At 40.1% G+C, this 27,983-nt stretch overlaps 1 protein-coding gene across 8 annotated transcripts in view; it reads right to left on the bottom strand.

Annotated features, from left to right (window-relative positions):
• The window catches only part of LOC129764389 (RING finger protein nhl-1), a 176,365-nt gene that overhangs the window by 38,768 nt on the left and 109,614 nt on the right, over positions 1-27,983 (bottom strand). For 6 of the 8 annotated variants that reach the window (XM_055763412.1, XM_055763414.1, XM_055763411.1 and 3 more), the window contains 9 exons: positions 26,885-27,020; positions 26,672-26,814; positions 25,333-26,604; positions 24,000-24,676; positions 23,676-23,909; positions 22,930-23,610; positions 22,708-22,867; positions 22,504-22,644; positions 12,902-12,978 (listed from right to left, as the gene is read on the bottom strand). In XM_055763412.1, the coding sequence (XP_055619387.1) occupies positions 12,902-12,978; positions 22,504-22,644; positions 22,708-22,867; positions 22,930-23,610; positions 23,676-23,909; positions 24,000-24,676; positions 25,333-26,604; positions 26,672-26,814; positions 26,885-27,020 (3,521 nt within the window). Of the gene's footprint in view, positions 1-12,901; positions 12,979-22,503; positions 22,645-22,707; positions 22,868-22,929; positions 23,611-23,675; positions 23,930-23,999; positions 24,677-25,332; positions 26,605-26,671; positions 26,815-26,884; positions 27,021-27,983 lie in introns of all 8 variants that reach the window. The other 2 variants (XM_055763416.1, XM_055763417.1) reach the window with 2 other exon arrangements.

The following is a 27,983-nucleotide window of genomic DNA, read 5'->3' on the forward strand; positions in this document are numbered from 1 at the left end:
ACTGAAAAGTTATTTGATCGTAAGCGTGAGCCTTACCCTTTTTCCGGATTAAAATTGATCCGGGCCGATATGTTCTGGCGGGAGGGGGGAAAAAAATTGATTGGCTTCGCATTTTTCGGATATGGTATTTTTGAGCAAACATTACGATAATTGGTTTCCACGATTAGCAACGAAATTCTGCATATGTTTGCGGATGAGAAATGGTTTCCGAGGAGTAAGTTGTAACGAAATTTTCGAAACAACTAAATCCACTTTGGGAAGAGCAAATATTTACAGCAGCAGCAGCAGAATCCGGCAATGATCGATTTACTACTGTTGGGCTGAGCTGATGTGTGTATTTCCCACTGGGGAAACAAATCATGAGCGAATGTCAGAAATGTGGAATGTTTAACCGCTGGATGATACGATTCTCTTGCGTGGAGAGAAGCAACATTAAACTCGTAACAATGGGCAAGTTTGGTTGGGGGCATTCACTCCACATTCTCTGGCGAACTTCATTGATTTATGATGCCTTCCCCTCCACTCCTCGTGGAGTTCAATATTTCTTTCCCGAAATGTGGGAAGCCGAAACAATGGTGGAAATTGAACGAGAATTAACTACGCCACCCTTTTCCGGAATTTTGTGCTGATGCTGCCTACCAACAGTGGTGTAGTTGGACCAGAATTAGAGTGGTTGGTTTGATGTTTTCAGGCGAACAGCCCAATGGGGAGTACAAGTTAGCACATGAGTGTACACTCGTATGCGCACAAACAGTGTGGTTCTGTGGCGAATGGTCGAATGGAAATGTCTGCATTAGACCAAACCACAACATGCCACTGAATTGGGCAGTCGAGTATCGGAAGCAGCTGATTGGCAGTTTCTGATTGCAAATACTGCGCAAATATAGGTCCGTTTGTTCTCCCTCAGAGGGGAAAATCGACTGCAGTTCGGTGTCAATTAGAACTTCGAACATCAAAAATCAACGTGAAAGAGTTGAATCTGACGGCAGAATGAAGACAATTTGTACATTGATATCCCACTTCAACCGACCGAAAATTCCCTTTCAAAAATCTTAATTCTTATTGCTCTTCGCCCCGCAACAATTCAACCGAAAGAATAATTTGTTTGTGTTTACAAAGATAAATTGTAGCAATTTTTCGCGCGTTACAAATAAGCAGGAAGTAAGTAAGCGGTTATTTCGCCGACTAGTCGAATCATTCGTTTCATCAATTCGCGTACCGATTTCTCACTGATTGATGCCCATTCATTCGAATTCCAACGCGAGAGAGAAAAAACTGCTTAGCAATCATTTTCCCAGCGCGAGAAATGGAAGGACAACAAAAATCCAAGTTTGTGACAGACTTCAAATATTACAACCAATTGCTGATGCTGAAGCTGAGCGAGGCGTAGTGAGCGGCTGCTAACGAAGAAAAGCGGCTTAAAGCCCACAACACATCAATCGAATCGGTGGGAAGTGGGCGGAAGATAAATTGATTTTTCGCTCTGCTCGCGAGAATCGAACGCGGTCTCGGGCGGGGGCGGGTGGAAAGAAAAGCACCGATAGGGAGCGGAAAATATGCTCGCAAGATACTGCCACAATAATATTCGCTCAATGTAGTGTAATATCGGACAGTTGGACCGACGATGCGGGGGAAAGGAGACTGCTGCGGGATAACTATGGTGCAAGATAAATAAACAATAACTACCGTCCCCAGTGCTATCATCCATGAAGATTGTTAGGCGAGGGGTCTCGATTGCGATGAAGTCGTCGTAAGATTATCCAAACAGAATACCGAGGGAAACTGGCGAGTAGCGTAATGTATTTAGCGTCTGCCGTCGCTTAGTAGTTGCAAAGAAGACTCGAGAGATGCTAAAAATGTAACAGCTTATGGACGTTGGAACCGATATTTTTTTACCTCTTGAAATAAATCCAAATAATTATGAAAAAACTAAAATATTATAAAAAAGACAGGTGGGTAATGTCGGGGACATAACCGGAGCGACGTAGGACTATACAATGGGGACAGCTTTTGTTAAATATGTATTTTAAATATATTGTTTTATTTTCTTCTCCTACGTGAATACCTACCTATCTACCTGAAAAATGGATTAGTTTACTGTTTACTCTTTATGAATATGTTGATGGTTCTGAAAAGAACCTTTGGTGTTGTGTTTTTGTTATCACTCGATATTCCCATCTTGTTCGGTTAAACCTTCCTGTTTAGCTATTGCGTTTGCCACTCGCCACAGCTTTCAAAGTTGGAAAATTTCTTCCCATCCAGCTTGTGACATGTTGTTCAGTAAATTACATTTAATGCGACGTGCCGGAGAAACACTTTGCCACTCACAGAAACTAATTGTTGCCTTGATGAGCGCCGAATTGAAGCTGCTCTGTTCTGAATGCGGGTTTTCTGATTGTCGTGAGCAGCTTTGCAAGCCAACTCGAGCACTCCGACGGCCGAAACTCTATAATCGCTGTTAGGTATACTGGTGCTCCGGCACCAATCCGTTCGGCCTAGTTACCCTTGCGGAGCAATTAGTGAATCTGACCAACAGGGAACTGGAGACCTGCACGGTTCGAGTGAGACTTTGCCTTTCCCTTAACTTGTCCTCCTTTGTTACGTCAACGATGCCGATGCCGTACAACCACACGGGTTTACGGTTTGAAAGAAAATAATATATTTTTTTGGGGTCCGCGTGTTTTATACTCTAGCGGTACACACTCACAGGATAGAGACAAATCGGCAGACTCAGCCAGAGGGGCGAGTCCAACGAGACGAACGAATGAGCGTTAAAAGGGAGCGATGGCAAAAAAATACATTCATTACGATTTGTTCGCTCGTTGGATTCACATGCAGGCTAAAAAGGGTCCTTTTCAGGATCACAAAATAATCTTCAATCTAAAGAGTTTATTGTTTTGCTATCACTCGATATCCCCATCTGGTTCGGCTAAACCTTTCCGTTTAGCGATTGCATTTGCCACTCGCCACAGCTTTCACAGTTGGAAAATTTCTTCCCATCCAGCTTGTGACATATTTTACAGTAAATTACATTCAATGGCACGTCGCATTACCACCACTCAGTATCGGATTGCAGGTAATTTTAACCTGTAATTGAACATTTGCGATGACAGTGGTATAGTGTCAACTTTCAATGTGGGGTCATAATTTGGACCCCGAACTCTATGTTTACAAAAATGTCCAACTAAATATGTCGCATTACAGGTCCGTCCAATTAGCTAAATGTCGAGATAAGTGTAAATTACTGTACTTTCAATCTAGAAGCAATTTAAGAATTGGTGAAAATCAATAAGCTCAGAACAACTGCCAAATTCACATACTCATCATATCCTGGCAAACAAATTATGAAACAATCAATTTGTGTTTTATTATTATTTTGGATATTGTTTTAGAAAGCATTGAACTGTATTTCCTAAACTCTTTTTTGGAAGGTTTAATGGCCCTGAAAAGCGCCTTGTTTTATGGAATGGTTCCAATTTAGAAAACTTAGTACTCGTGGTTTTGAAAAAAAACCATTTCGAACGCACTCGATGCCGCCTTGTTCTGGATTTGCCACCAAAGCAGTTTGTATAAAGAACAAACTTTTTTCTTCTGCTACCTGATGCCGTTTTGCGATTGCGTTTGCCACTTGCCACTCGCTGCAACTGCCTGTTGTCTTGATGTCCACCGAACCGAATGTGTTCTGTTCCGAATGCGGGTTTTCTTATCGTCGCGAGCAGCTTTGCCAGCTAACTCGATCACTTCGGCGGCCGAAACTATATAACGCCGGCTAGGTGGACTGGTGCACTGGTACTAACGCGCTCGGCCTAGCTACCCTTGCGGGGAACTCCAGATCAACACGGTTCGAGCGGGATTTTGCCTTTCCCTTCACTTTTCCTCCTTTACCATGTCCAGACAAGGCTGCTTGGGTTGGTTTGTTGATGTGTTGTGATGCGAACCGATGTGGTGTACGGTTTGAATGAGAATGATCGTTACGGTGGTGGTGGTGGTTTTGTATTATAGAGACTTTTTAGTTCATTCGTCTCTAGCCTTGAGAAAGGCCCTTTGAAAACTCTACTCTAACTCCTGCATTACACCTCCGCCCCCATTGCCTTGAGAAAGGCACTCGATCCCTCGCCGTCCAGCCCGTCCAGCAACGATGTTGTCCAGTCGGTGTCCACACAAAGAATGATCGTTACGGCAGCAGAGCGGGGATTTTTAAGCTGACTTAACACATGCGTATTTCTCGAGCCAGCCGAGAAATACGCATGTGTGAGACTGCGACCAATGTTTCGTTCATTTTTTTCTTTTTCCTTTCCAATCGCGCTTCATTCTATTTCGCTGCTGCTCTGGTTGCCCGTTTTGGTCGGTACGATTTGAGGAGCACAAAATGGACCAATCAAAAATGGGCACATAGTGCATTTTGACAATGCTTGATATTTCACAATTATTCAATTATTTATCTCAAGAAAAATGAAATGTTATTCATTATGATAGATGCGTAGATATATTTCCTATCAATTGATGCAAAAACCTTTGCGATCTATTGAGAAATGCTCGAGCTATAAGCGTTCCAAATCTTGCATTTTTTCCTACTTGTTCAGTGCCTAGATTTCCATTTCACCCCCTATATCTTCCGGTTGGACGTAGTCCTACGTCAAAAAATTAAAAGCTTCGATGCAATACTCTTTTGAAAAGGTCTAAATTATGAATTTCATCTTTCTGTACAGTTACTATAAGAACCAGAGCTCAACCAAATGATATCTATAAGTTCTACAAGTTCTCGATGTTCCCTAACAGTTGCCGTTACTAGAACTTCCTGTCTGGAATTGGTGGCACATTGAAAATATGACTTCTGTAGTAAGCAGGTAGTCATTAGCTCAGTATGACCGTATCGACATTCCGTTACTACTCTGCAATTTGAACATTGATACTCAAATAGGCTTTATTCTTACTTAACAGACTGTGAATGGATTCCACTGTCACTTCAGGAGTTCTTCATTGTTCTCATCTTGGATCCCTTCTATTCATTTTGTACATGAACGCTATTTCCTCTAATCTTACGTGAATTGTGTGTGAATTTATGTAACTAATCTATGTATGCAAACGACATGAGCTTTGCGCGGAAATTGGAAATGATATCGACGAATATTCCAAAACAATATGCATATATTCCATACTTGGTGTAGTCAATCTCATCTAGTCCAACTGAATGAAAAAAAAAATGCAATTCAATAACAAAAAACTACGCACCAAATATTGTAACATGTCTTGGAAGTCGAACCTTAGAAAAATGTAAAATGGTAATTACAAACATACTTTTGAGCATTTCCATTCCTAAGGATCGCCAAATTAGAAAGATTCGAATTAAATTTGCCTTAGCAAAGTGTCGAGTCAAAACAGAGAGTAATTAAAACTATTATAGCTCGGATCTCTTTGGTTGTAGAAGAAAGTTATTGAGGAACGAGTTGTAGGCAGTGTTATCGCATACTCATCTATATCAGAAGGGGTAAACATCTTTTTCATGTGTACTTTTTATTCAAAAAATTGTTGCATAGAAAAATCTGTTCCATTAGGATGAAAAACTTAGAATTTACTCATTTTTCAAGCATCACATTACTTATTTCTGTGATGATTGTTATATACACTTTTGCTTAACTTGAGCTACATATTATCTATATATGTAAAAATGGATTTCTGTCTGTCTGTGTGATTCTCATAAGATTTTAGGGGGCACGAATCGTTTCTATCGGTTCAGCTAGTAAGTTATAAAAAGTTGCAAGCTGCTCCACGTTTTGTTGTTATTATAACCAGAAAAAATCGCTCGAAGTTACCGAGGAGTGAAGCATAGAAAGAATATTAAAAAAATACTCGAATTTTCAGAAATACGAGTGAATTGACAATTTTTTCCAGGTAACCCTTACGTGTATGTTTTCAGTAACAAATGTTTCCTTACGGAGCTTGAGCTTGAGCTTGGGTAGACTGTACAATTCGTAGTTGCTCTCCGTGATTGACCTGAACCAACCAAATTGCACAAAGAACACACAGAATGACGCTTGGGACTAGCAAATCATTCTCGTTGTGCAATTTTCGGTGATTCGAGCTTTAAATGGTCAATAACGACGCCGGCCACGTCCTTACATTCACCAGGGGAAGGAAAGGAATGTTAGTATGATATTCGCCGCCCGAAGGCCAGAAGGGTCGCCTCTATAGCGTGGTTCCCTAGCGTTTATCAAGGAAGGGATAATTGTTAGTGGGAAGTGGTAAGAATCAGGATTCACTGTGGTAAGTGATGTGATTATGTAAACGCAATCTATTGAATGGAACTAAATTTTGAAAATCTCATATCTCAACACGCGGCAGAGATCTTTAGGTATCCTGAGAAGGAAAACTTGTAACATTAATTAGATTTCAAATTTTTCTGCACATATTTGTTATCGAAATCCAATCGCAACTGCGAAGTTTTAACTGTGGGGAAACCTGAGAAGGTAACCGGGAGAACTCATCTAGAAACAATCACCCTCAATTAGAGTATAAATTAACACACTAAAGCTACTATGTTCACACTGGTTCCATATTTTGGTTAAATTTGATGAACCTGTGTGCGAAAATAGGGCCACTCGAATCGTATGCAATCGCGAGAAGTAAACAGCTACACAGAATTGCACCGGTGCGGCTGTCAGTGTCCCCTCGCGCCACCCGAAATCGGCCAGATCAAGCGAACAAAATAGCTCGTCTCCTTACCTTAGCTATCGTATGTACTCGGATTCAACATAACTGCACTCAAGGCTACGTTGACAGTGGATTCGAGCTCACACAAAAATTTGACTGCACAACTGACGAAAAAAAAACAAACCACTCTTTCTTTCTTTCTTTGTTTTTAAGAGGCTTTAAACATTGAAGTTCATTCGCCTCTACCAAACCACTCTGCCCGCTCGAAGCAGCAAGTCCGAACAAAGCGAGGGAAAGCAATGCATACACACCAATATCATTCAATGCAGCTGCAATCCCACGACCTTAACATCTCGTACGGCCACCTCTCGCACACAGTCGCATCCACCATCACAGTACACGAGAGTGTGTGTATGAACACTGAATCTGATTTTAAAATCCGAGTTCCTCGACCCTTTGAAAAAAAGGCTCAACATAGAATCGACGAGGAAAGACATTTGAAATTATAATTCTGCAACCACCTTATATGGAATCCAGAATTAAAAAAAACAACATAGTTTATAGTACAGCAGAAACTCGAAAAAAAGAGAAAAAAATAAATACAAATACATACAAACACATATACAAACATTTGCGAACAGTAGGGTTGAGTGACCAAATCCTTCTCCATTTTCCAAGTCCTTCTGTATGCAGAGAATAATATTTTTTTGGCAACAATACAAGCTAATCACAATCTACACAAACTACTTTAGATACGCAACATAAAGTGAATTCTGACAACTCCATAATGTGAGGCAAATCCTGGAGTTCAGAGTTCAAGATGAATTCAAATGGCAGCTTACATTGCAACTGCTGCAGCCCAGTTAACAAAACCGAACATTAGGACGCACTCGCTAGAGAGGGTGATGAATCTCACTCTCCGGATCAATCCGCCACTCGCTCTCGAAACACGCTACACACACACACACATCCGCCCGTCACCTCCACATATTCAAGTCACTGATTGCAGCGGGAACTCCTGTTTTGCCTATGATTGTACTCAAATCTGGAACCGTTAACACACAGCTGCTATATGAAATGAAATGGAATAAAATCTCTACCCACACCCACAGGAACCCACAATAAATTAAATGTAATGTTTATAATATGTATGAGATAGGAATGAAAAATATAACTTAGCTCGTATCCTCAGTCCAGCGATGTCAGCGCTTTCTTTCGAAGTGATACGTTCACTACGGCGGTGCAAAAAAAAACAAAGAACATCTTCATACTCGTTAGCAACTCCAAATCAATCACATGAAGCTAAGCATAGATTTTCCCATAACATATATTTGTAAACAGTCTTCCCGAAACCGATTACGCGACGATAAGAACACAACACGCATTTGAGAGCGCGAGAACTGAGAGAGACACGAAACCGAGAGCGTGACGAACAAAAGCACATTGCGAGAGTGCCGACAATCAGGAGCACAACGTTAGAGAAAATTCTAACTAACAAATAATTACGAGCCGAAAAAAAATGGCTTTTCTCGATCAGATGTCACTTTTTATTTTTATCTCACTATAAAACATGGAATTCAACCGAATTTCACTGGTTTTCATTCCACTAGAACAATGTTCATCAGTTTCACTGGTCATGACACTTTAAAACGGCAGGAATCGCAAGCACATAAAGGTCAAAGCACGGAGCGCAAAAACACACGTCCACTCCAGTACGCTACTCAACCCGAACTCTTCGTAACAAATGTTTCCTTACGGAGCATTTTTACTTTTTTAATTGTAAATCAAACACTTCAAAAATCTGTAATCTGTATCGTACAGAATATGTACCAAAAATCGAAAAAAAACTGTACATTTACAGATGAATCTGTACATATGGCAACATTGGTTGTAGGGAGTAAATGAGGCTTCGTAAGAAAATGTACACTAAAGTTTTTTTTAAGTTGCAAATAAAATTCAAAAATAATGCATTTTTCTTTCATCTTTGGCGTGTGAAAAATTGAAATCATAACGGAAATATTAATAATATCTCCAGGATGAGAATGTTCCAGAGAAAAAAAACCTCAATGTGAATTTTTAGTTCAAATCTCAACTATTTCAAGAAATTACGAATATTGGGATAATGTGAAATGGTGTTAGATGACATATCAAATAAAGAAGCTCGTGATAATAGACATCCTAAAACCATCGGCTTTCAAGATATTTTAAATTTGAATTCAACACATTTAAATAATTTACGAACATATGTCCTTTTTTGAGTTATTCGCGTTCCGCCAGCAACAACAATAGAACTAGTGTTGCTTGGAATCTGTGATAAATTTTAACTGCTTTCTCTATGACAGTTTTGAAGGTTGGATATGGGATGAATGTACAATTTACCATTAGCATTAGCATTAGAATTGGGCAAGTTGCACAATATCGTAGGTGGTACGAATTCAGAACTGTTAAGTTAAAAACTAGCCTCCATCCATTGCTGATGATTAGTAATATCTCTTAGATGAAGGTATGTTTTCTACAACAGTTAAGAATTGTCCTGGCCACGTCCTTGCAACTGCTAAGGAAAGAGATTAGAACTAGAACTAGAACTAGAACTAGAACTAGAACTAGAACTAGAACTAGAACTAGAACTAGAACTAGAACTAGAACTAGAACTAGAACTAGAACTAGAACTAGAACTAGAACTAGAACTAGAACTAGAACTAGAACTAGAACTAGAACTAGAACTAGAACTAGAACTAGAACTAGAACTAGAACTAGAACTAGAACTAGAACTAGAACTAGAACTAGAACTAGAACTAGAACTAGAACTAGAACTAGAACTAGAACTAGAACTAGAACTAGAACTAGAACTAGAACTAGAACTAGAACTAGAACTAGAACTAGAACTAGAACTAGAACTAGAACTAGAACTAGAACTAGAACTAGAACTAGAACTAGAACTAGAACTAGAACTAGAACTAGAACTAGAACTAGAACTAGAACTAGAACTAGAACTAGAACTAGAACTAGAACTAGAACTAGAACTAGAACTAGAACTAGAACTAGAACTAGAACTAGAACTAGAACTAGAACTAGAACTAGAACTAGAACTAGAACTAGAACTAGAACTAGAACTAGAACTAGAACTAGAACTAGAACTAGAACTAGAACTAGAACTAGAACTAGAACTAGAACTAGAACTAGAACTAGAACTAGAACTAGAACTAGAACTAGAACTAGAACTAGAACTAGAACTAGAACTAGAACTAGAACTAGAACTAGAACTGGAACTAGAACTAGAACTAGAACTAGAACTAGAACTAGAACTAGAACTAGAACTAGAACTAGAACTAGAACTAGAACTAGAACTAGAACTAGAACACTGCTGCATACAATTTTTCTCATTGCATATGTTGCAAATATACATACAAAATGCAGAAGATGAAACTATTAAAGAAAAAATGGCAAAAAACTTAGCTTGTTCATTGCGCCGTTCCTGTAGGCGGGCACATTTTGCGCTCATAGCACTGCTACAAATACAGCACGCATCACTGCGACGCATTGAAGAGAGTTGCGTTTCTCTCACTATGCACACATGAACCTGCATTCCTGCATACCGAAACTACCATTTCTTTACACATCACAAAACCTCGACTGTAAAACCAATTGACAAAACCGACATACAGGAGAAGTGCGTAATACGCACCCCCTAAGCGAGAATGGGTTTATCTTGACCGTGCTCTTGAAATTTAAGGTAACAACTACGTCAGTACGTGGATTAGTTAACCCTAAGTCATCTGTAATCGTTCTGTATTTTAGATACTAAATAACAAAAATTGCTACGAATTTTATTTTGTAAGGTGCTATGGGTTGTTTCTCTCAGAGACTATAAAGCTCAGAGAAACAGCTTGTATGAATGAGAGATTCCATAAATCTATTCCCTTCATGCCCACCAACGAAGAGAAGAAACCGTTCCTCCGGTGAGCGTGTTCTCCCAGTATTCGTGCATTAATTCTCCAGTCCACGCTCTTGCTTTCCTGCATTCTCTGAGCACATAATATAGATGCCAGATGTGAAGACATGTTTTCGTTTTGAAGACATTTAATTTTGTGAAAACATACTGAGGTCATTTCAAAGTATGTGAAAACAATTGTGTGTGTGATTTACCGAACATGATTTAGAAAAATCGTGATGGTTTGCTCATTTTTGTTCATTATGATTACATTTGAAGACATTTGTTCGTGCCATGCAGAGATATTTGAAAAAAAACATCTGGCATCATACAAGCTATTTCTCTCGTGAGAATGTTTACGGCCGAAAGCGAGCAAATTGGCCCGATCGAGGGTATGCCATACTGCCCGATGGTAAGCTGATGCGGAAAATATCAAATTGAGAAGGAAATGAGTCCTTTCTTACCATTTTCTTCATCTGAGATATTCACTGGGAACTCGACTCAATGAATATGACCCACAGTTATCGCGTCTGAATCGGTTTCAAGCAACAAAAACCTTATAGAAATTATGTAGAAAATTACATCGAAAATTGCGTCCAAAGAAAATTATTTTGCTTATTTTTTCAAAGCTTGTTACAAATGTAAAACCTGCATGGTGGGATTCTATCATTGACTAGCACGATTGCCTATATCCATTGCATTTCTATTCTTGCTGGTTTACGAGAAAATCAGGCTGGTCAGATTGCCCGGCAGGCGCGTTTTAGACACATCTCCTCTATATCAAGAACACGTCTGCTCCTGCCGAACCAAAACGAGCCAAATAAAATAATGCGTAGAACAAACGAGAATGCGTCTGCACTCGATGACTGCCGATCACGACTCAGAATAAACGTACAATTTACCATAAGCATAAATTTAAAGCCCTCATTCAGCATCTCTAATGCCAAATAGCAGTATATCAGCATTTCTATTGTAAGCCAGAAATCAACCTTGTACAGTGACGTTTCGATTATATCACGCTCAAAAAAATTTTTGCGTGATAAAATGGAAACGTGATATATTCGAAACAGATATTTTTATTAAACGAAAATCTTTCTTTTCAACATTATTTTCCGTGCAACATGCAAAATTTATAGTGAAACATTTATTACAATATTTATCACATGGACACGCGAAACAACACAGTATAACATGATATAAGGAAAATATAGTTGCAGTGATTTTCTCGTAGCAATTTCTTTTGTTTTCTCGAAGACGTGTGAAAACAATGTGAAAGACATTGTAGCTTAATTTATTATTTGTTCTTCCCATTCTATCGTATTATTAAAATTTTGTCCACTACGCCTACATACACTAAGATTAAAGTGTGTACTTAGAATATTCTAATACTTATATAATTTAAAGTTGGAGCATGGATATGAATTCCATCTTTTTGCGTTGAATTTTTCCCAAAGTTACAGCGTGTTAAAAATCACTTAAAAATTTCAACTTCGCACTTTGTTCCTCTAATATTTTTGTCGAGTGAATATAAACTAAAGAACATACAAACAAGAACAAAGAAAGCATTCACTTCTTATTTTTTGATATGTCATGTTAAAAAGAACATAATGAATAAATATAAACAGTTCGTTTTTGGTTCCTACACTATGAAGCATAAACATCAGAAATGAAAAAAAAAAACTATGGTGCACAACGGAAAAATGGAACCAAACGGTTTTTATTTTTAGGAATCCATGCAATCAATATTTTTTCTTAGGATTTTTTTTAATTCCATATATGACGATGCGGTCTTCGTGTTTAATTAGGTTTTTTTGATATTTTTGCGCGTAAGATTCCAGAAGAAAATAAATCGGAAATGTTTTAACGTTTGTTCAGTGTTGGCCGAAGCTGCAAAATGGTTCAGATGGTTAGCTCAGTTTAAATGCAAGTTTTTCCGATAATAACAGCTCCGAACTCGATATTGCAACTAACCAAAATGACATTCAAACAAATTGCGCATCCCTAGGGAAATTTTAGCCATGGTGTAGGTAGTCTCTGGAAGTTAATTTCCGCTTGTTCAGGACGACCAGTCAATATAGACGACTGCAGTATAATCATCAGCTTCTCCCTCTTTTATCCCCAGGATAACTTGTTGTAATCAGAAAAAAAACCTGCATTGCCTGTTGTTTCAAAGTAAACATTCCCCAGCAACTATCAATTGCTGATTACCCATCATCATAGTCATATTAACCGCTTCAACCTCATCGTAGAAACCGTAGAAAATCCGACTGACTAATCCATCGAAAAAAATCCCTGTTCAATTCATGGAATTTTACATACCTTGGAAATTTGAACTGACCCTCGTCGGAGCCTTCACCGCCGAAGGCGGTCAACACCCGACCGTTGACATCGAAGATCTGAAAGGGAAGAGACAAAAAAAAATGCCGGAGCAAATTAGTGCTAAGCGCATACACTTGGCAGGCAAATATTTCATTAAGGTTGGCCGCACGTACGTCCTGCCCGTCACTAATATCCCCTCAGGAATTTAATCAGCATGTCAGGCGGGGAGAACGTGTCCTACATGGAATAAGAATAACAGCAATGATTTTTCCCGGGCCTATCTCTGGCGATTGTTTAAGGTTTTACCCCGCTCCAACCTTACTTGCCACTGTGCCGCTTGATGAGGGTCTGCTTCGAGTTAGCCGTGCCAATGAACGCTGACCGAATTCGGATAGGTACAAGGCAGGATCAAGATGGAATCTTATTACACCTGTACTGTTTTGCGCATTTGGCAGTCAGCGGTGGGAGGCGAGGTGACATCGTTTTTTGGTAGGCACGAAAGTAATCAGACTGTCAAATTGTTCGAATCGGAGGGAATTGGTCTTGACAGTGAAATTCATTTGCTGCTGATCCAAGGTGTGATTTGCTATCTGGCGATGGCAAGCAGACGCGGAGCATGGGGCTTTTTTTCTGACGCGAAATCGTCGGTTCTGCATGCATCAGCATGGGGCTTTGTAATTATAAGAGTTGACTTGGAAATATGATGGACTCCACCTGCACTTACACATAAAAAAAAAGAATTGGCTACATTAAATGCTGATAAAGAAAGTCGAAATCTAAGATGCACCTTCGAAAAACTAACTTTGATTGAAAAACTCAAAAATTGAAACTTTTTTATCTCAGAACTCATTAACTGTTTTTTTTATTTAACTAAAATCAATGATATTTTTTTTTCTAAAACATGGGAGCAAGTAGTGCCATATCGCCTTCATAGAAATGTGGGAAATAGTACGAAATGATTCCGAATATTTCACTCATCCTAATTCTAAACAAATCTTCTTTGAAAAAGCAAATTCCACAAATAAAATAGAGAAGCACAAAAAATAATGAAGAATCTTGTGAAAATTATTTCCAAACATTAACCGTTGTCAAGGTATAACAAAATTTTATACATATTAGGCTGTAAAAAAGTCCTGCGGTATTTTTTTTGAATTTTCATTTGTTCATAAAATTAGTTACAATCATCTGTTTTAAGTCAAATATGCGCCGTTTGTTCGATGACTTGTTCCCAACGAGATGCCAACTTCATAATACCCCTGTTATAGAAGCTCGCTTCCTTATTGGCAAAAAACTCGGATAGCCAATTTTCACAGGCCTCTTTTGTGGCTAACTTCTGACTACCTAGCTCGTTCGCCATGGACAAAAACAGGTGGTAGTCACTTGGTGCAAGGTCCGGACTATACGGCGGATGCAAAAGAACCTCCCATCCGAGCTCCCGGAGCTTCTGGCGCGTCACCAAAGAAGTGTGTGGCCTGGCGTTGTCCTGATGGAAGACAATGCGGCCTCTGTTTATCAAAGATGGCCTCTTCTTCATGAGTGCTACCTTCAAGCGGTCTAGTTGTTGGCAGTACAGGTCCGAATTGAGCGACTTAACCAAACAAAACACTGTCAAGGACTATATTATAGCGCGCAAAAATAGCTTTCCAACAAGCTATAGTATGACTCGATACAATGAATACAACTAGAACTACGCGCTTACAACGACACCTCGCGGAAATACCGCAGGACTTTTTTGACAGCCTAATATGAAAAGACATACAGTTTCAATGTAGAATTGTCTTCTTCTTGAGATGAGACTTGCGTCATTTTTCTTGGTAGTACTCAAGTTTTAGCAACTCGAGCAAAGTCTCAGATAAAATCTTTCACATTATAACAATAAGTCGTTTTGGTTAGCCTTCGTTATATGAAAAAAAAGTTTCAATCAAATCGGAGAGGGTCGGACAGTATCGACAGGAATGTAATATCTTTGAGCGTCAATACTTTTTTTTAACAAAGTGAATCAAATGTTTATGAACAATAAAAGTGGTTCTCAAACATGAGATTCAGAATTTTTATTCTGACCTATTGCGATTGAAAAGTTCAACAACTTCAGAAACCGACGAATTGAAGGCGGAGGCAAAATCGCGTTCATGAATCGAGAAACTGTGAAACTATCTTTACCTGACTTGATTGACCGTTTTCAAGTGTGGGGACTCCTGAATTAAAAACTACAATTTAGTCAAGATTCGGACTGCGAACTGTACAACAACATTACCAAATAATAACCTAAATAATTGTCCTATGTTGAATTTTGATTTGAATCAATTCGAGTTCGAGTTCATTCTGAGAAAATCTGCTATCAATGAGCAAAATCAACTTTATAAAAAAAAATCATTAGATTATTAGGAAATTTATAAATAATATAAACTGATATAATTTCCATATTACAAAATATCTTCGTTTTATCACAAAATAGTGTCAATCATATTGAGAACGAAAAAAGGATGTATGACCAGATAAAAGGTGAAAGAATCTAAATAAGGCGCCAAAGCCTCATGAGAGTAAGATAAGAAGTACGTAAACATGATCAGGAAAATAATGATGAATATTAATTATATTCTCAGATGGAAATTCGTTCACAGAGAAAGCACCACACCCAAGCGAGAGATAAAGAACAGAGAGAAGAAATATTTTATCCGATTAATATTTAGTTCGAATTTGTTTCGAAGTAAGCAATCATCTATGGAGACGAATCAAGTTTGTAGTTCATAACTTTATATTTACGAAGGAAGCTATGTTCCATAATGGCGCACATGCTAGGGTTTAACCAGCAATAATTGTCCAAACAGTGCTACGACTGTGGTAACACGTAAGTGTAATAAGTTTCCGGATATTTTATAACAGCTATTACGACGTTTTACGCGTTGTTAGGATAGCTTCATTGCTGTAAGCCTTAAATAAGTCACTGAAAACCGATGGAGATCACCGGTAATCACAGTTTGATTTAGTTTCATTTTCAGAAAAGAACCCAACTTATTTCAAGTTGCTTGGTTATTTTTAAACGGTTTTATTTAGCTTGCCCTGTAATATGTTTGTATGTTAGTAAAATGTTTGTCTGTAGCGCTAATCCACATCAATAGAAATTTGACCCCCTTTCTATTGACCGATTGATCTGAATTTGGAACACACCTTTATCTCTGTAGTCTGTATAAAACTGCGTATTTCATGATCTCGAAAATCCAAGATGGCGGTCGCTACAAAATAGCGGATCACATATTTTCTCAAAATCTCATCGATCCCATCGATATGGGTATCAAATGAAAGGGCTTGACTAGTAGAATACAGTTATTTATGGAAAAAGCAAATCCAAGAAGGATGCCACTACCAAATAGCGGACTACATATTTTCTTAAAACCCCATTAATATGGGTATCAAATGAAATAGCTTGAATAGTAGCTTATTCAGGGAAGTAATACATCTACTAATAATGCTTACTTTAAATCGCTTCGAGATACGAAAGCCCAAATCTTTTAACACTTTAAGGACCGGGAAGAAATATGTAAGACATACGCCTGGGACCGCACGTTTTGACTTGTGTGAAGATGCTTGCTTTGCTTGCAAGGTTTTAAGAGGCTTTAAACTTTGCAGTTCATTCGCCTCTATGTGTGAAGTAAGCGGATGAAAGTTCAGCGGATAAAAGTTTTTGTTGCGTGCAAGTTTCTGTTCAACGTCTTGCTGGATTTAATGAATAATGAATTATTTCAGTTGAAATAAATTGATTGTTTATCAAGTAACAACCTTTAAAATCATGCTCATTCGATAGGGAATTGAATCATTCATCTTTCCACATAATTCATTTTTTTCACAGAGAAAAGTTATAGACTGAAACGTGAGCATGGGTTAATATAGGAAAATATACAGAATTTTGAAAATCAAAAAAAGTTGTTCGAATAGAGTTATCGAAGATATTCGATAGAGAAATATTTCACCTATCTTCCAGCTACAATTTGATTAATCGGAAAAGAGTCTGAGTAAAGTTATAGGCCAAGTTGTATGGGAGGGAGTCAATCGCGAGTAATCGGTTTTCTACCTTACTAACCATATAATTAGGAAATTGTTCATATATAGTTATAAAAATATAGTTAAGAATTCGGCTCCTTAAAATTTATGTAACTGAGCCTGTAAAAAAGAACCAATTAATAAAAAATAAGTTGTATGGGAGAAATTGAATATTTTAAAGAATTATCTAAAGAACTATCTAATTAGTACTCATTCGATAAAGAATATTTTTATTTATCTTCAGATGAATTTTCAGTGGTCGAAAAAGGGTCTAAGAAAATTTATAGATCTAAACCTGTACAACTTGTATGGGTGAAATAAATTAATTTAAAGAAAATTGAAAAAAGTTATTTGAAAGGACCCAAAACACATTTTCGAGATAGTACTCATTCGATAATGAATATTTTTATTTATCTTTATTTCTCGAAAACTGTTAGTCCTAAAACTTTAAATATAGTTTTTCATGTTAAATCGCATATAGATTCCATTTTTTGTGTTACTTTTCTTAAATTGTTACGATTCCGCAGAGTATTGAAGTTCTATAAGTTTAAAAAATATATAGGAGGTTGTGTCCAAGATAGGACCGCATTGTTGACGTAGAACCACGCTGTTATGCATGTAACGCATGCTATCGCATGTTCATAACTTCGGATATTATTCTATAATGCTGTGAAATTTTAGAAACAACTACTTAGTGAAATAATCTCTGAAATGTTTTTTTCATTGTAGAATCAGTTGACGTTAATTGATTGATGATTCATTCTCGCCCTCGCAGAACAATACATTAGCTGATCGTATGTCGCAATTCATATCATGTCAATCCATTGAAAATTTACCTCGAACACTATTTCGGTGGCCTTTTTCGCAATTGACATAGACATAGTATTCCCAAATAATTTTCTGACGCACAACCTTAACGCTTCGCCATAACGTCAGTTTAATGCATTGATGCAATGTCAAAGCACCAACGAAGCCTTTATGATGACGGAAAACAAACAATATCGACCGCTTGGAAAAAGACTGAATATTTGCCTAAGAAGAGATTCATTAGTAATACTCTAGCGCAAATATTTCATTCCCGCTATCTCTCCTCCTTGTTAATATTTATCTTTACGGATGCATAATTTGCACCACCAAAAATCACAGCATCCAAAATTATGCGATGGTTGCATCGTGACAGGGCCAATGCATACGGAAGCAGATACAAATGGGATTTCAGCGTAGAGAAGATGCACTATTTTTACGTACGGGTTATAAAGCACGTACGTACGCACACAAAGCCATATATCGCTCTCCTCAACAGAAGCCCTTTTCAGTTAATATTGCCGGTTTCGATTAGCGTAGCTGTCATCATTGGTGGAGAGAGTTTTGCTACCGTCATGCGACACCAAATCACAGGCAACCCGAGCAGCGAGTGAATAATTTGGTGGCGTCCACAGCTCAATCCAAAACGAAGACAGGTGATGACGCAAAACAAGGAAGAACAAGCGATGTTCATTGTTTTGAATACAGAACGAAACTGAAAGTCACGGTTCGATTCTTGTTTTTAAGGGACCTTAACCCAAAGGTCATTCTTCCCTGAAAGTTTGGCTCAGCGCGATCCACTGTTTATACTCTAGGCAAGTGTTCCCCTTCATTCTTCTCTTCCTTTGTCCACGGAGACTTTAAATCCTACGATTTCCCCTTCGTTGCTCGTCGATAAGTTGCTCATTGTTGAAAGCTCTGTTCGGGAAAGCGCACTAATGGGCAGAACAAATGTATGGGAAAATGGAAACGCTTCTGGTTTTCATGAATTTGAACCATTTACAAACCAGGGGATTCTAATGTATATCATATTAAACGAATATTAGGGAATTCCCGATTCGTTTAGTATGTAAATCGCCAAAATCCGTTCGCGGCAAGAATAGTGACTAACGTTAACTTTATTTTGTAAAAACGTGACCTGTTTTCTGATTTGGCACCCTTAATGAAAGACGTAGTTCTACGTCAAAATTTCATATCTCAATTTTGGTAAGTCCGAAACCACACCACCATAGTAAAACTTTATTGAATGAAATGTTTTACAAATAAAAATATTTTAATATATATGGAGACTTGTTTTTGTGCTACAAACAATTTCAATATTAAATTCAATTTTTTGGTAAGTTTGTTAAAGCTGCATTTAAAATGTTATTTTTCATGTTTTTGACGTAGAACTCCGTCTTTCAGGAAGAGTGAAAATCAGAAAACATGTCACGTTTTTATGAAATAATATTATTAATAACATTTGTTCTGCCGATTTGTGTGCTTATTTTCCCGTAGCAACTGACACATTCGTTTCTGCCCATTTCCAACTTATCTATCTATATATATAAAAATGGAGTGATGTCTGTCTGTCTGTCTGATTCTTATAGACTCGGAAACTACTGAACCGATCGACATGAAAATTGGTATGTAGGGGTTTTTGGGGCCGGGGAAGATTTTCGTGATATTTTGAGACCCCTCCCCCCTCTCTAAGGGGGGGCTGCCATACAAATGAAACACAAATTTCTGCATTACTCGGAAATTAACCAAGCAAACAAACCAAAGTTGGCATGTGAAAGTTTTAGGGTGCAATAAATGTTTCTATGATGGTTAGACAGTCTTTCCCCCACTCAAAGGGGGGGGGGGGCTGCCATACAAATTAAACACAAATTTCTGCAATTAATCAAGCAAATGAAACCAAATTTGGCATGTGGAGGTTTTAGGATGCAATAAATGTTTCTATGATGGTTAGACAGTCCTTCTCCCACTCAAAGGGGGGGCTGCCATACAAATGAAACACAAATTTCTGCATTACTCGAGAATTAATCAAGCAAATGAAACCAAATTTGGCATGTGGAGGTTCTAGGATGCAATAAATGTTTCTATGGTGGTAAGATACTCCTTCCCCCTCTCTTAGAGGGGGCTGCCGTACAAATGAAACACAAATTTTTGCATTACCCGAGAATTAATCAAGCAAATTAAACCAAATTGGGCATATGGAAACTTTATGGTGCAATGAATGTTTCTATGGTGGTTAGATACCCCTCCCCCCTCTCTTAGGGGTGGCTGCCATACAAATAAAACACAAATTTCTGCATTACTCGAGAATTAATCAAGTAAATGGGCGGGACGAAGTTTGCCGGGTTAGCTAGTTTGATATAAATATGCAATCCGCGATTTGAAACCCCATCTCTACTTGTTTGGTGGTCATCGGAGAAACATCGTTGCCGACGAGCACCGAAAAAAAAATTATATCAGAAGTGATGAACAAGTGAGTAATATAATTTCGTAATTCTACGTCGAAAATGCGGTCGTGTCCTAGATGTTACATTTGAATATCTGATAATGAGAATTGTGATTTTCGGTAGCTGTCACCATACGGTCGGTGTTGAGTCACCAAGTCGCAAAATTTTAAAAATCGAGTTATTAATTACATTAGGTTAAGCATTTCGATAACTACATACAACATTTATCAAATTTGGAAAATCACGCGTACAGCAGGAATAACGTATCGAAACTGTTTCGAATGCCCAATAAAAACTACGTATACCACTAAACTTCAAATTCGTTTTTTCTCGAAATCATAAAAATGTCACATGGTTCGGTCTGACTTAACACCGATCATTTGTACAATGTATCAAAAAATATAACGGAGAGGGTCGCGACAGAGGCCGGCTGATTTGGCGTGGCTCCTCTCCAGACCGCTATCTCCGCTCGGAATGTATGATCGCTTCAGTGATCCCATGGTTATCTATGCAAGCAGGGAGGTCATGCATGGGTTATCACGGTCCTTCATGGGATAACGTGCTTTACATCTGAGCCTTCTTTGAAATAGCTTGGAATTAATTTCTCCTCAGGGTCACACAGAATTCCTCCCGAAATATCTCCTTAGGATTCTATCGCGTCGAAACGGCGTTGTCACCAGACTCGTCGTCTCTTACGACGCCTCAAATCCGAAATGGTATTCAAAGCGACTACTAAGCTCCAGATTTCTTAGATTGTTGATTCTGTACTCACTGTTCAAATATTTCTCGCATCTAATGGCTATATGGGCATTTGAAGCCCTGCTAGTGGATGGTAGACAACAGTTCGGCCGTTGAAGTTCAAATATCATACATATTTCTTAACATATCTAACTTTTTTAGCGTTAGTTTCAGAGGCTCAATTGGATAGCTTTCTCTCAGCCATTCATCCCTCGGCACGGGTCACTTTACATTATGAGGGTAATTCGAGTCACAAAGTGTAAAGTGACCCGTGCCGAGATTTTACGGTGTATGTACTCATTCTAACACAGTTTGAATAGACTGGTCCCTCTATAAGCTGAGTTTAGTAACTGAAGCGGGTTCGAAGTCACACTTCGGCACTAGGCACTAGGGTGCCAATGAAAATGGTCATCCCGAATTTCAAAAAGTGACTCCATGAAAAATGTTCACCACCTCGAAAAAACACCCTATGACGAATTTCAACTCAATCGGACATAAGGGAGAGTGGCGCAAAGAGGTCAAAGTTTGAGTTTATTGAAAATCGAAAAAAATATCGATAAAATAGTGAAGGAAATCTGGGTTTTCGAAAAAAAAAATTTATGCCAAATGTCTTAAAATTACATGAAACGAAATTTAGTGTCATCTCGAAAAATTTTTTTTGTCAAAAATCGACATTCTGGGACTTAGTTTTTTCTCGGAGTACGAAACAAAAAGTTGTTGTTTTGGCGCCAATAAGCATAGTAATCTCGATTTTTCATTCAGAACTTGCTACGAAATGTTGATTTGCACAATAATATACCCTATGCAAAATAAAGGCTCATTCGGACTTCATTTACTGGTGTTACAAACGTTAAAATTTGAGTTTTAAAAAAATTATGCCAAATGTTTTAAACTGCATGACATGTCTAGATTTACAGTTATCTAAAAAAAATTGTCAATAATCGATTTTTCAGGCGGAAAAACGACAAAGCGCCAAAAAAAAATTTTTTTTTGAGATGACTGAAAATCTAGGTGAATAATGCAATTTTAAGACATTTGGTATCAAACTAAAACCTCAATGTTGGGTGGTTTTTCGTTTTTCAAAAAAAATAAATTTTAAAGTTTGCGACATCAGTAAATAAAGTCCGAGTGAGCTAATATTTTGCATAGGGTATATTATCGTGCAAATCAATATTTCGTAGCAAGTTCCGAATGAAAAATCGAGATTACTATTGTTATTTGCACCAGAACAACAACTTTTCGTTTCGTACTCCGAAAAAAAACCAAGTCCCAGAATGCCGATTTTTGACAAAAAAAAAATTTCTAGATGACACTAGATCTCGACATGCAATTTTAAGATATTCGGCATCATTTTTTTTTCGAAAACCCCGATTTCCTTCCTCCCCCCTCGGTTGATTTTTTGATTTTCAAAAAATTCCAACTTTGATCGCTTGGCGCCCTAATAAACACAGATCAGTCAAAATATCCCGAGTGCAATGATACTTGATTATCCATACTTTCACCATTCAAAGCAACATTTGATCACGCTTCGATCCTTATTAACATAGATTTTGTAACCAAGTTAAAACCAACTCTTACCTGAATACGGTGGTTGTTGGAGTCCGAAACAATCACACGGTTCGTGTTGGACACGGCGATGTAATGCGGATGCTCTAGTTGTCCTTCCTCCTTGCCACCAGAGCCAAATTTACCGATAAATGTGCCATCCGATTGGAATACCTGTGTGTGGAACAAGTCATGAATGATTCTATAACCCTGTCATCGACCGTAAGCCGTCCATACCTGAATTCGATGATTTTCCTTATCACAAACGTAGATAAAGCCTAACGCATCGGTAGTGATACCCCATGGATAGTTAAACTTGCCGTCAGCCGTACCCTGGGAACCGAACGAACGCAGGAAGCGTCCGGACGGATCCAGGACTTGGATGCGATGGTTGTATCTGTTCAAAGGAAAAGCACAACCATAAATTCAGTCGAATGATACCGATTTAACGCTACTCACCGATCGGCGATGATGAACTGGCCGATCCGGTTGACGGCTACCCCAGCCAGGCAGTCAAACTCTCCGTCCCCGTTGCCGTACTGGCCGAACTCCTTCACGAAGATACCGTTCGAGTCGAAGACCTGTACGCGATGGTTGGAAGAGTCCGCTACCACGATGCTGTTGTCGGGTCCCACGGCGATGCCGCGGGGCCACGTGAAGGAACCTGGTTCGCTCCCCCGACCTCCTATCTGGAACAGTTGTCGGCGCTTCTGCAGATACTGCGTCCTAGGGGACATACCTGCTGCCCCTGGTATACCGACTACTGCCGCCGTAGGAGAGGTAGGGGAGCCTACCCCGTTTTTTGAATCGTCATCGGAGCTGAGGATGTCGGTTTGGCGCAGCGGGAGGCCAAGGCTCAGTCGTCGAGCGGCTGCGGACGACGATGACGCAGAGGTGGACGGCGAGGAAAGCGACGAGGAGGTAGCAGACAAGGTGGACGAAGGTGTGTCTTTGCTGTCCTTGGCGTTCCGATTGCCGTACTTGTTTTTTAGATAGCGGGCCCACGAGCTGAGGGCGGCACCATCCTTGTCGGTACCGGTGCTGCGATCCGGCGACGGTTCGCGTGATTTCAACGCGTGCGTTGAACGGCTGCGCGACAGGTCGGCGGGTTGCGAAGCGAGCGATGATCCGGCACCGTATCTAGAAAAAATATGGACAACAGTATTCAATCAGTGATTGAAAGGCAATGAGAATCTCATTCTAACCTCGAAGCGAGATACGCCGAGGGCGATGAAGTAGTCGGAGACACTGGTTCATCATCTTCATCATCGTTGCCGAAGTTGTGCGATGATCGACTTCTGGCTAATCGATTCCGGCGGTCCTGCAGGGCCGTGAAGCGACTGCGATTGCTCCCCAGACGGCTGTCGGAATCATCACCTTCGTCTTCGGGGGCAACCACAGCGGTGCTCTTGCTTTTGTTAAGAAAACGACTGGTATATCTGAAAGGAGGGAATGTGTCCTACAAAAGGAACCGAGAAAGAAAAAGAAAAAAGCAAGCGGATAGTGAAGCGAGTCAAACAAAACATTACCCGGAGCTGCCGTATTTGTTCTCTTCGGGTTCCACGTGGGCTGCGGTTCGCGAGCGAAGGGTGGAAGACGAAGCGGAACCATATTTGGGACTTTCGTCCCGTTCGTAGTTGCTGCGGTAGCTGGTGGGGCTAGAGTACCCACTGGAACGAGGTTCGTCGCGGGAAGTTTTCCTTGCATCAGCTACGGCAGCCTCACGAGCTTGAACTCGACTGAGAAGCGGTGAACTGGGTTGTTCCACACGCGGGGAAGTTGGAATAGGTGCTGGAGTTGGTTTTGGCGTTGGCTTCTCTTCCTCCTCTTCCTCTTCTTCGGATTCTTCCTCCGAGGAGGTTTCCTCCTCGCTACTACTCTCGGACTCTTCCTTCTTCTCTGGCTGCTGTGGTTGAGTTTGCGGCAGGAAGCGACTTTGGAAGGGTTTCTTCTCCGCGGGGGCGCTCGAGGGTGTGGCTGGCGAAGCATTGGTACGAGCGGGTTCGGCATTTTTCAGGATCGATCCCTTCGGCTTAGGTTCTTCCGCTCGCGTTGGGGTTGGCATTGGAGAGGCACCGGATGATTCGCTGGAAGTCGACTCGCTACTGGCGGAACGCACAGGCTGCTTCTGGGGAGCCGGTGTTGCGGACTTTGTGGACTGACGGGAACGACTCGTACGTTCCGATTCGTCCTGATCACTGTCGGCCTACTCGATGGGTCATGGTATGAAAGACAAAGACGGGAATAGGTTGAGTTGATGAGTGAGAGGCATGCGGACGCTATGGGTAATTGTGGTTGATTCTATTAGCATAACATCGGATTCGTTGACGCGCAAAAGGTCGCAAAGTTGTGGTCCGCGTCGAGTGACCATTTTCGGATGGAGAGAATAGTGTGATCGGTGTGTGTGTGGTTTTTGTGTGTAGTTGATTTTTTTCACCGGCTTCGAACGAACAGAAGAGAGAGATGATTAAATTTATTTAGTTTGCCTCGAAGTGCTTTCGTCGGTCGCTGTCGGAGAACATGCAAAATGAAGTAGTTATTTACGTGGTACATCTTAAAATGACATAGTATTTACTGCGAATTCGATTAAGGTCGAAATGTGTAGGGATGCTATCACAAATTCGTTGCACATGAGGCTGTTATAATCGAGACTTCTAGAGACGAAATCGGTAGCTCAGTAGCGCGCGATAGACTAAAACTTCTCTTTACACAGACACAAAAAATAATACTTAACGGTGGAACATCGAAGATGTCTTTTGGGGTTCAAAGCTGTAATGTATTCTGTCCATCAAAGTGTATTCATCTTCTAGTAAACTAATCGTATTTATAAAAGTGAAGCTACGATTCTTCATCGGATCTCACCTCGACATTCGCAGGAGTTCGCCGCGTCGGTGAGGAAGGTGTGGAGTCACTGTCGTCGCTAGCGGATGCTGCTGCTGCTGCAGTGACCCGACCCTTCAACGCTGAAACTCTTTCGGCAGCAGGTCGTTCAGGTTCCGTAGCGACTGGCGACGCTGGCGTCACTGTCGAGCTCGTAGATGCGCCCTTATTCTGTCGTTTGATCTTCGCAATCTCATCGTCTTCGGAAAGTTGTCTTGATGTGGCTACTTTCGGTTTGACGGCGAGCGGTGAAGGCTTCGGCATCGCTGGAGTTACTGCCGGTGCAGCCTTCTTAACCTTGCCCTTCTCGGAATCTTGAAGACGCTTCATTACCCGCGGCGAGTCCATCAAGCGGAAGATTCCACTCAGCGGACCTTTGGCGACGTCTTCCGTGCTCGTCACCCGGTTGGACTTGTCATCCTTCTCATTGAAACGAACCTGCTTGGATTCGTTGTCGGAGTCATTGTCCAACTGATGATTTCGGGCGAACCGTGACCGGAATCGTCCCTTCGCTGACCTATTCGACGGTTCATCGTCATAATCATAATCGTTTCCACGACCATATCTAGACTCATTGCCGTACCTCTCTTTCTCTTGCGGAGGCTTGACCGGCCGTTCGCCGAACTTACGCCCGCCGAGCAGAGGTTCCTCATCCGGATTCCATCCTTGAGCTTCCTGCTGGCGGAATTGTGCGGCCAATCGGTGATCACTCTTGGATCGCATCAATCCCGGCCCAGAAGGAGGCTGCAGCAATGCGCTCTGGCTTTGGCTCGTGCCGACCGGATCGGTTGGAAGTTTCAGGTCCCCGTAAGACGACACTTCCATTATCAACTTGTTCGGATCGATGTTCATAATAAACCGCACCTTCCTGCTGTAGTCCGTCGTTTCACAGTCAAAGTTCCGAATGAAGTCCACCGTTCGCAGAAAGATCTCCTTCGTGTCCATCAGCTCGCAGTCATCCCACTCCACCGAACTTTCGCTCATAAACTTCTCGGCCAGATCCGAATTGCTCTGGATGTTTTGGATCTCCAGCTCCAGGTTTTCCTTCATTGTGACTACATTTTTTAGCTCCGTCGACAGGTACTTGTCCATCTCGCTGCGCAGAAAATCCGTGCGATCTTTGAGTGCCTTCTGACACCGACGGTAGATCTCGTCGATCTCCTCCGACACACTGCCACAGTTGTTCTGCAGGTTTTGCGTGTTCTTTTCCACCACCGCGAGCACCTCTTTCAGCCGGTGGAGACCACGTCGGATCTGTGTGAAAATCGAGGAGTTAAATTAAGTAAATTTAACGGTAGAGCATGACTTGAAGAGTCTAAACCTGGTTATTGATACGATTGATCTCCCGTCGGAGGATGTCCATGTGGGCGCCCTTGCAGTCCGGACAGATCTTCTTGTCGCAGTGAACGCACAGCGCACAGTAAGCCTTCTCCGAGCACACGTTGCAACGTTCCATGGTTTGACCTGTCGAAAATGAGTGTCAGCCTCTAGAGCTCCAATGTAATTTTGAAATTGTGGAATCAAGGGGACCTACCGGACGTCGGATCGGGCAGCTCGCCTGTGATTTCGATGTGCAGCTCCAGAAAGCGCTGCAGGGTAACGTTTGTCGGGAAGCCCTGCACCCCCTGGTAGGGGATGCGGTGCTCCGCACGGCACTCGGGACATTTTACCTGAAAGATGAAAAAATGTACATTTTATTCAATACTGATACTCATTGATAATTCGACTAAAATAATTTTGATAAATTCTAAAATTGAAATTTGGATGAATTGATAAACAAATCAACCAAGCCAGATCACCAGTTAAACATGTGATCGTAAGAATATCAGTCCCAGGTTAGGATTCAAACTAGATAGTAGTAAACCTTGAAGTTATGTTTAAAATAAAAGTATGCCCTAAACTTGTAAGATCTGATGATGGAATGTACCATGTATGTGTGTAGCTAATAGGATTCATTTAGTCAAAATATTTACGTCTACACATTAGTTCCTACACATATGATTCCAAAATAATCTCCATCCCATCAGTTTTCTTTGAATTCATGGATCTCAGAATTTTACCATCCATATTGGAATGAAATAAATTTCATGAGCCAGCTACAAAAACGGTGGAATGCTGTAGGATTATGCTTCCGCACACAACACAAACAGATTGTTCAACTTTTTTGCTATTTTGCTGTTCGCTTTTTTCTCTCCCAAAATTGACGTCAATTTTATATTACTCCCTCCGGGTTTAATTAAATTTTTATCCCTTTTTCCACGGCATTTCGGGATCATACTGCTGAACTCACTTTATTTTACTTTGAACTGTTTGCTATCTGTTTTTTAAGGTTGCGCGAAGTTTTTGTACATAGTCACTTCTGCACGTTTTGAATGCGCTGCAGTTCTCAGTGGATATTGGTATTTTCGGTATTTGCGATCCATTGATTCTTCGTTTTACGGATGAATTTGTACGAACCTTACATTTACTCTATCATTTCCTCTATTCATTTTACACATTAGCCGTGGTTTGATAGAGTAAAATTAATTCTATCACTAGGTTAGTTTCAGTTATTATTCATGATCGATTCATTCATTCAAGTATTGTTATCCGGGGGCAAATTTATCTATTTATTTATTTATTTATTTTTTGTC

The sequence above is a fragment of the Toxorhynchites rutilus genome, chromosome 2 (genome assembly GCF_029784135.1).
Source record: "Toxorhynchites rutilus septentrionalis strain SRP chromosome 2, ASM2978413v1, whole genome shotgun sequence".
NCBI classification, from domain to species: Eukaryota; Metazoa; Arthropoda; class Insecta; order Diptera; family Culicidae; genus Toxorhynchites; species Toxorhynchites rutilus.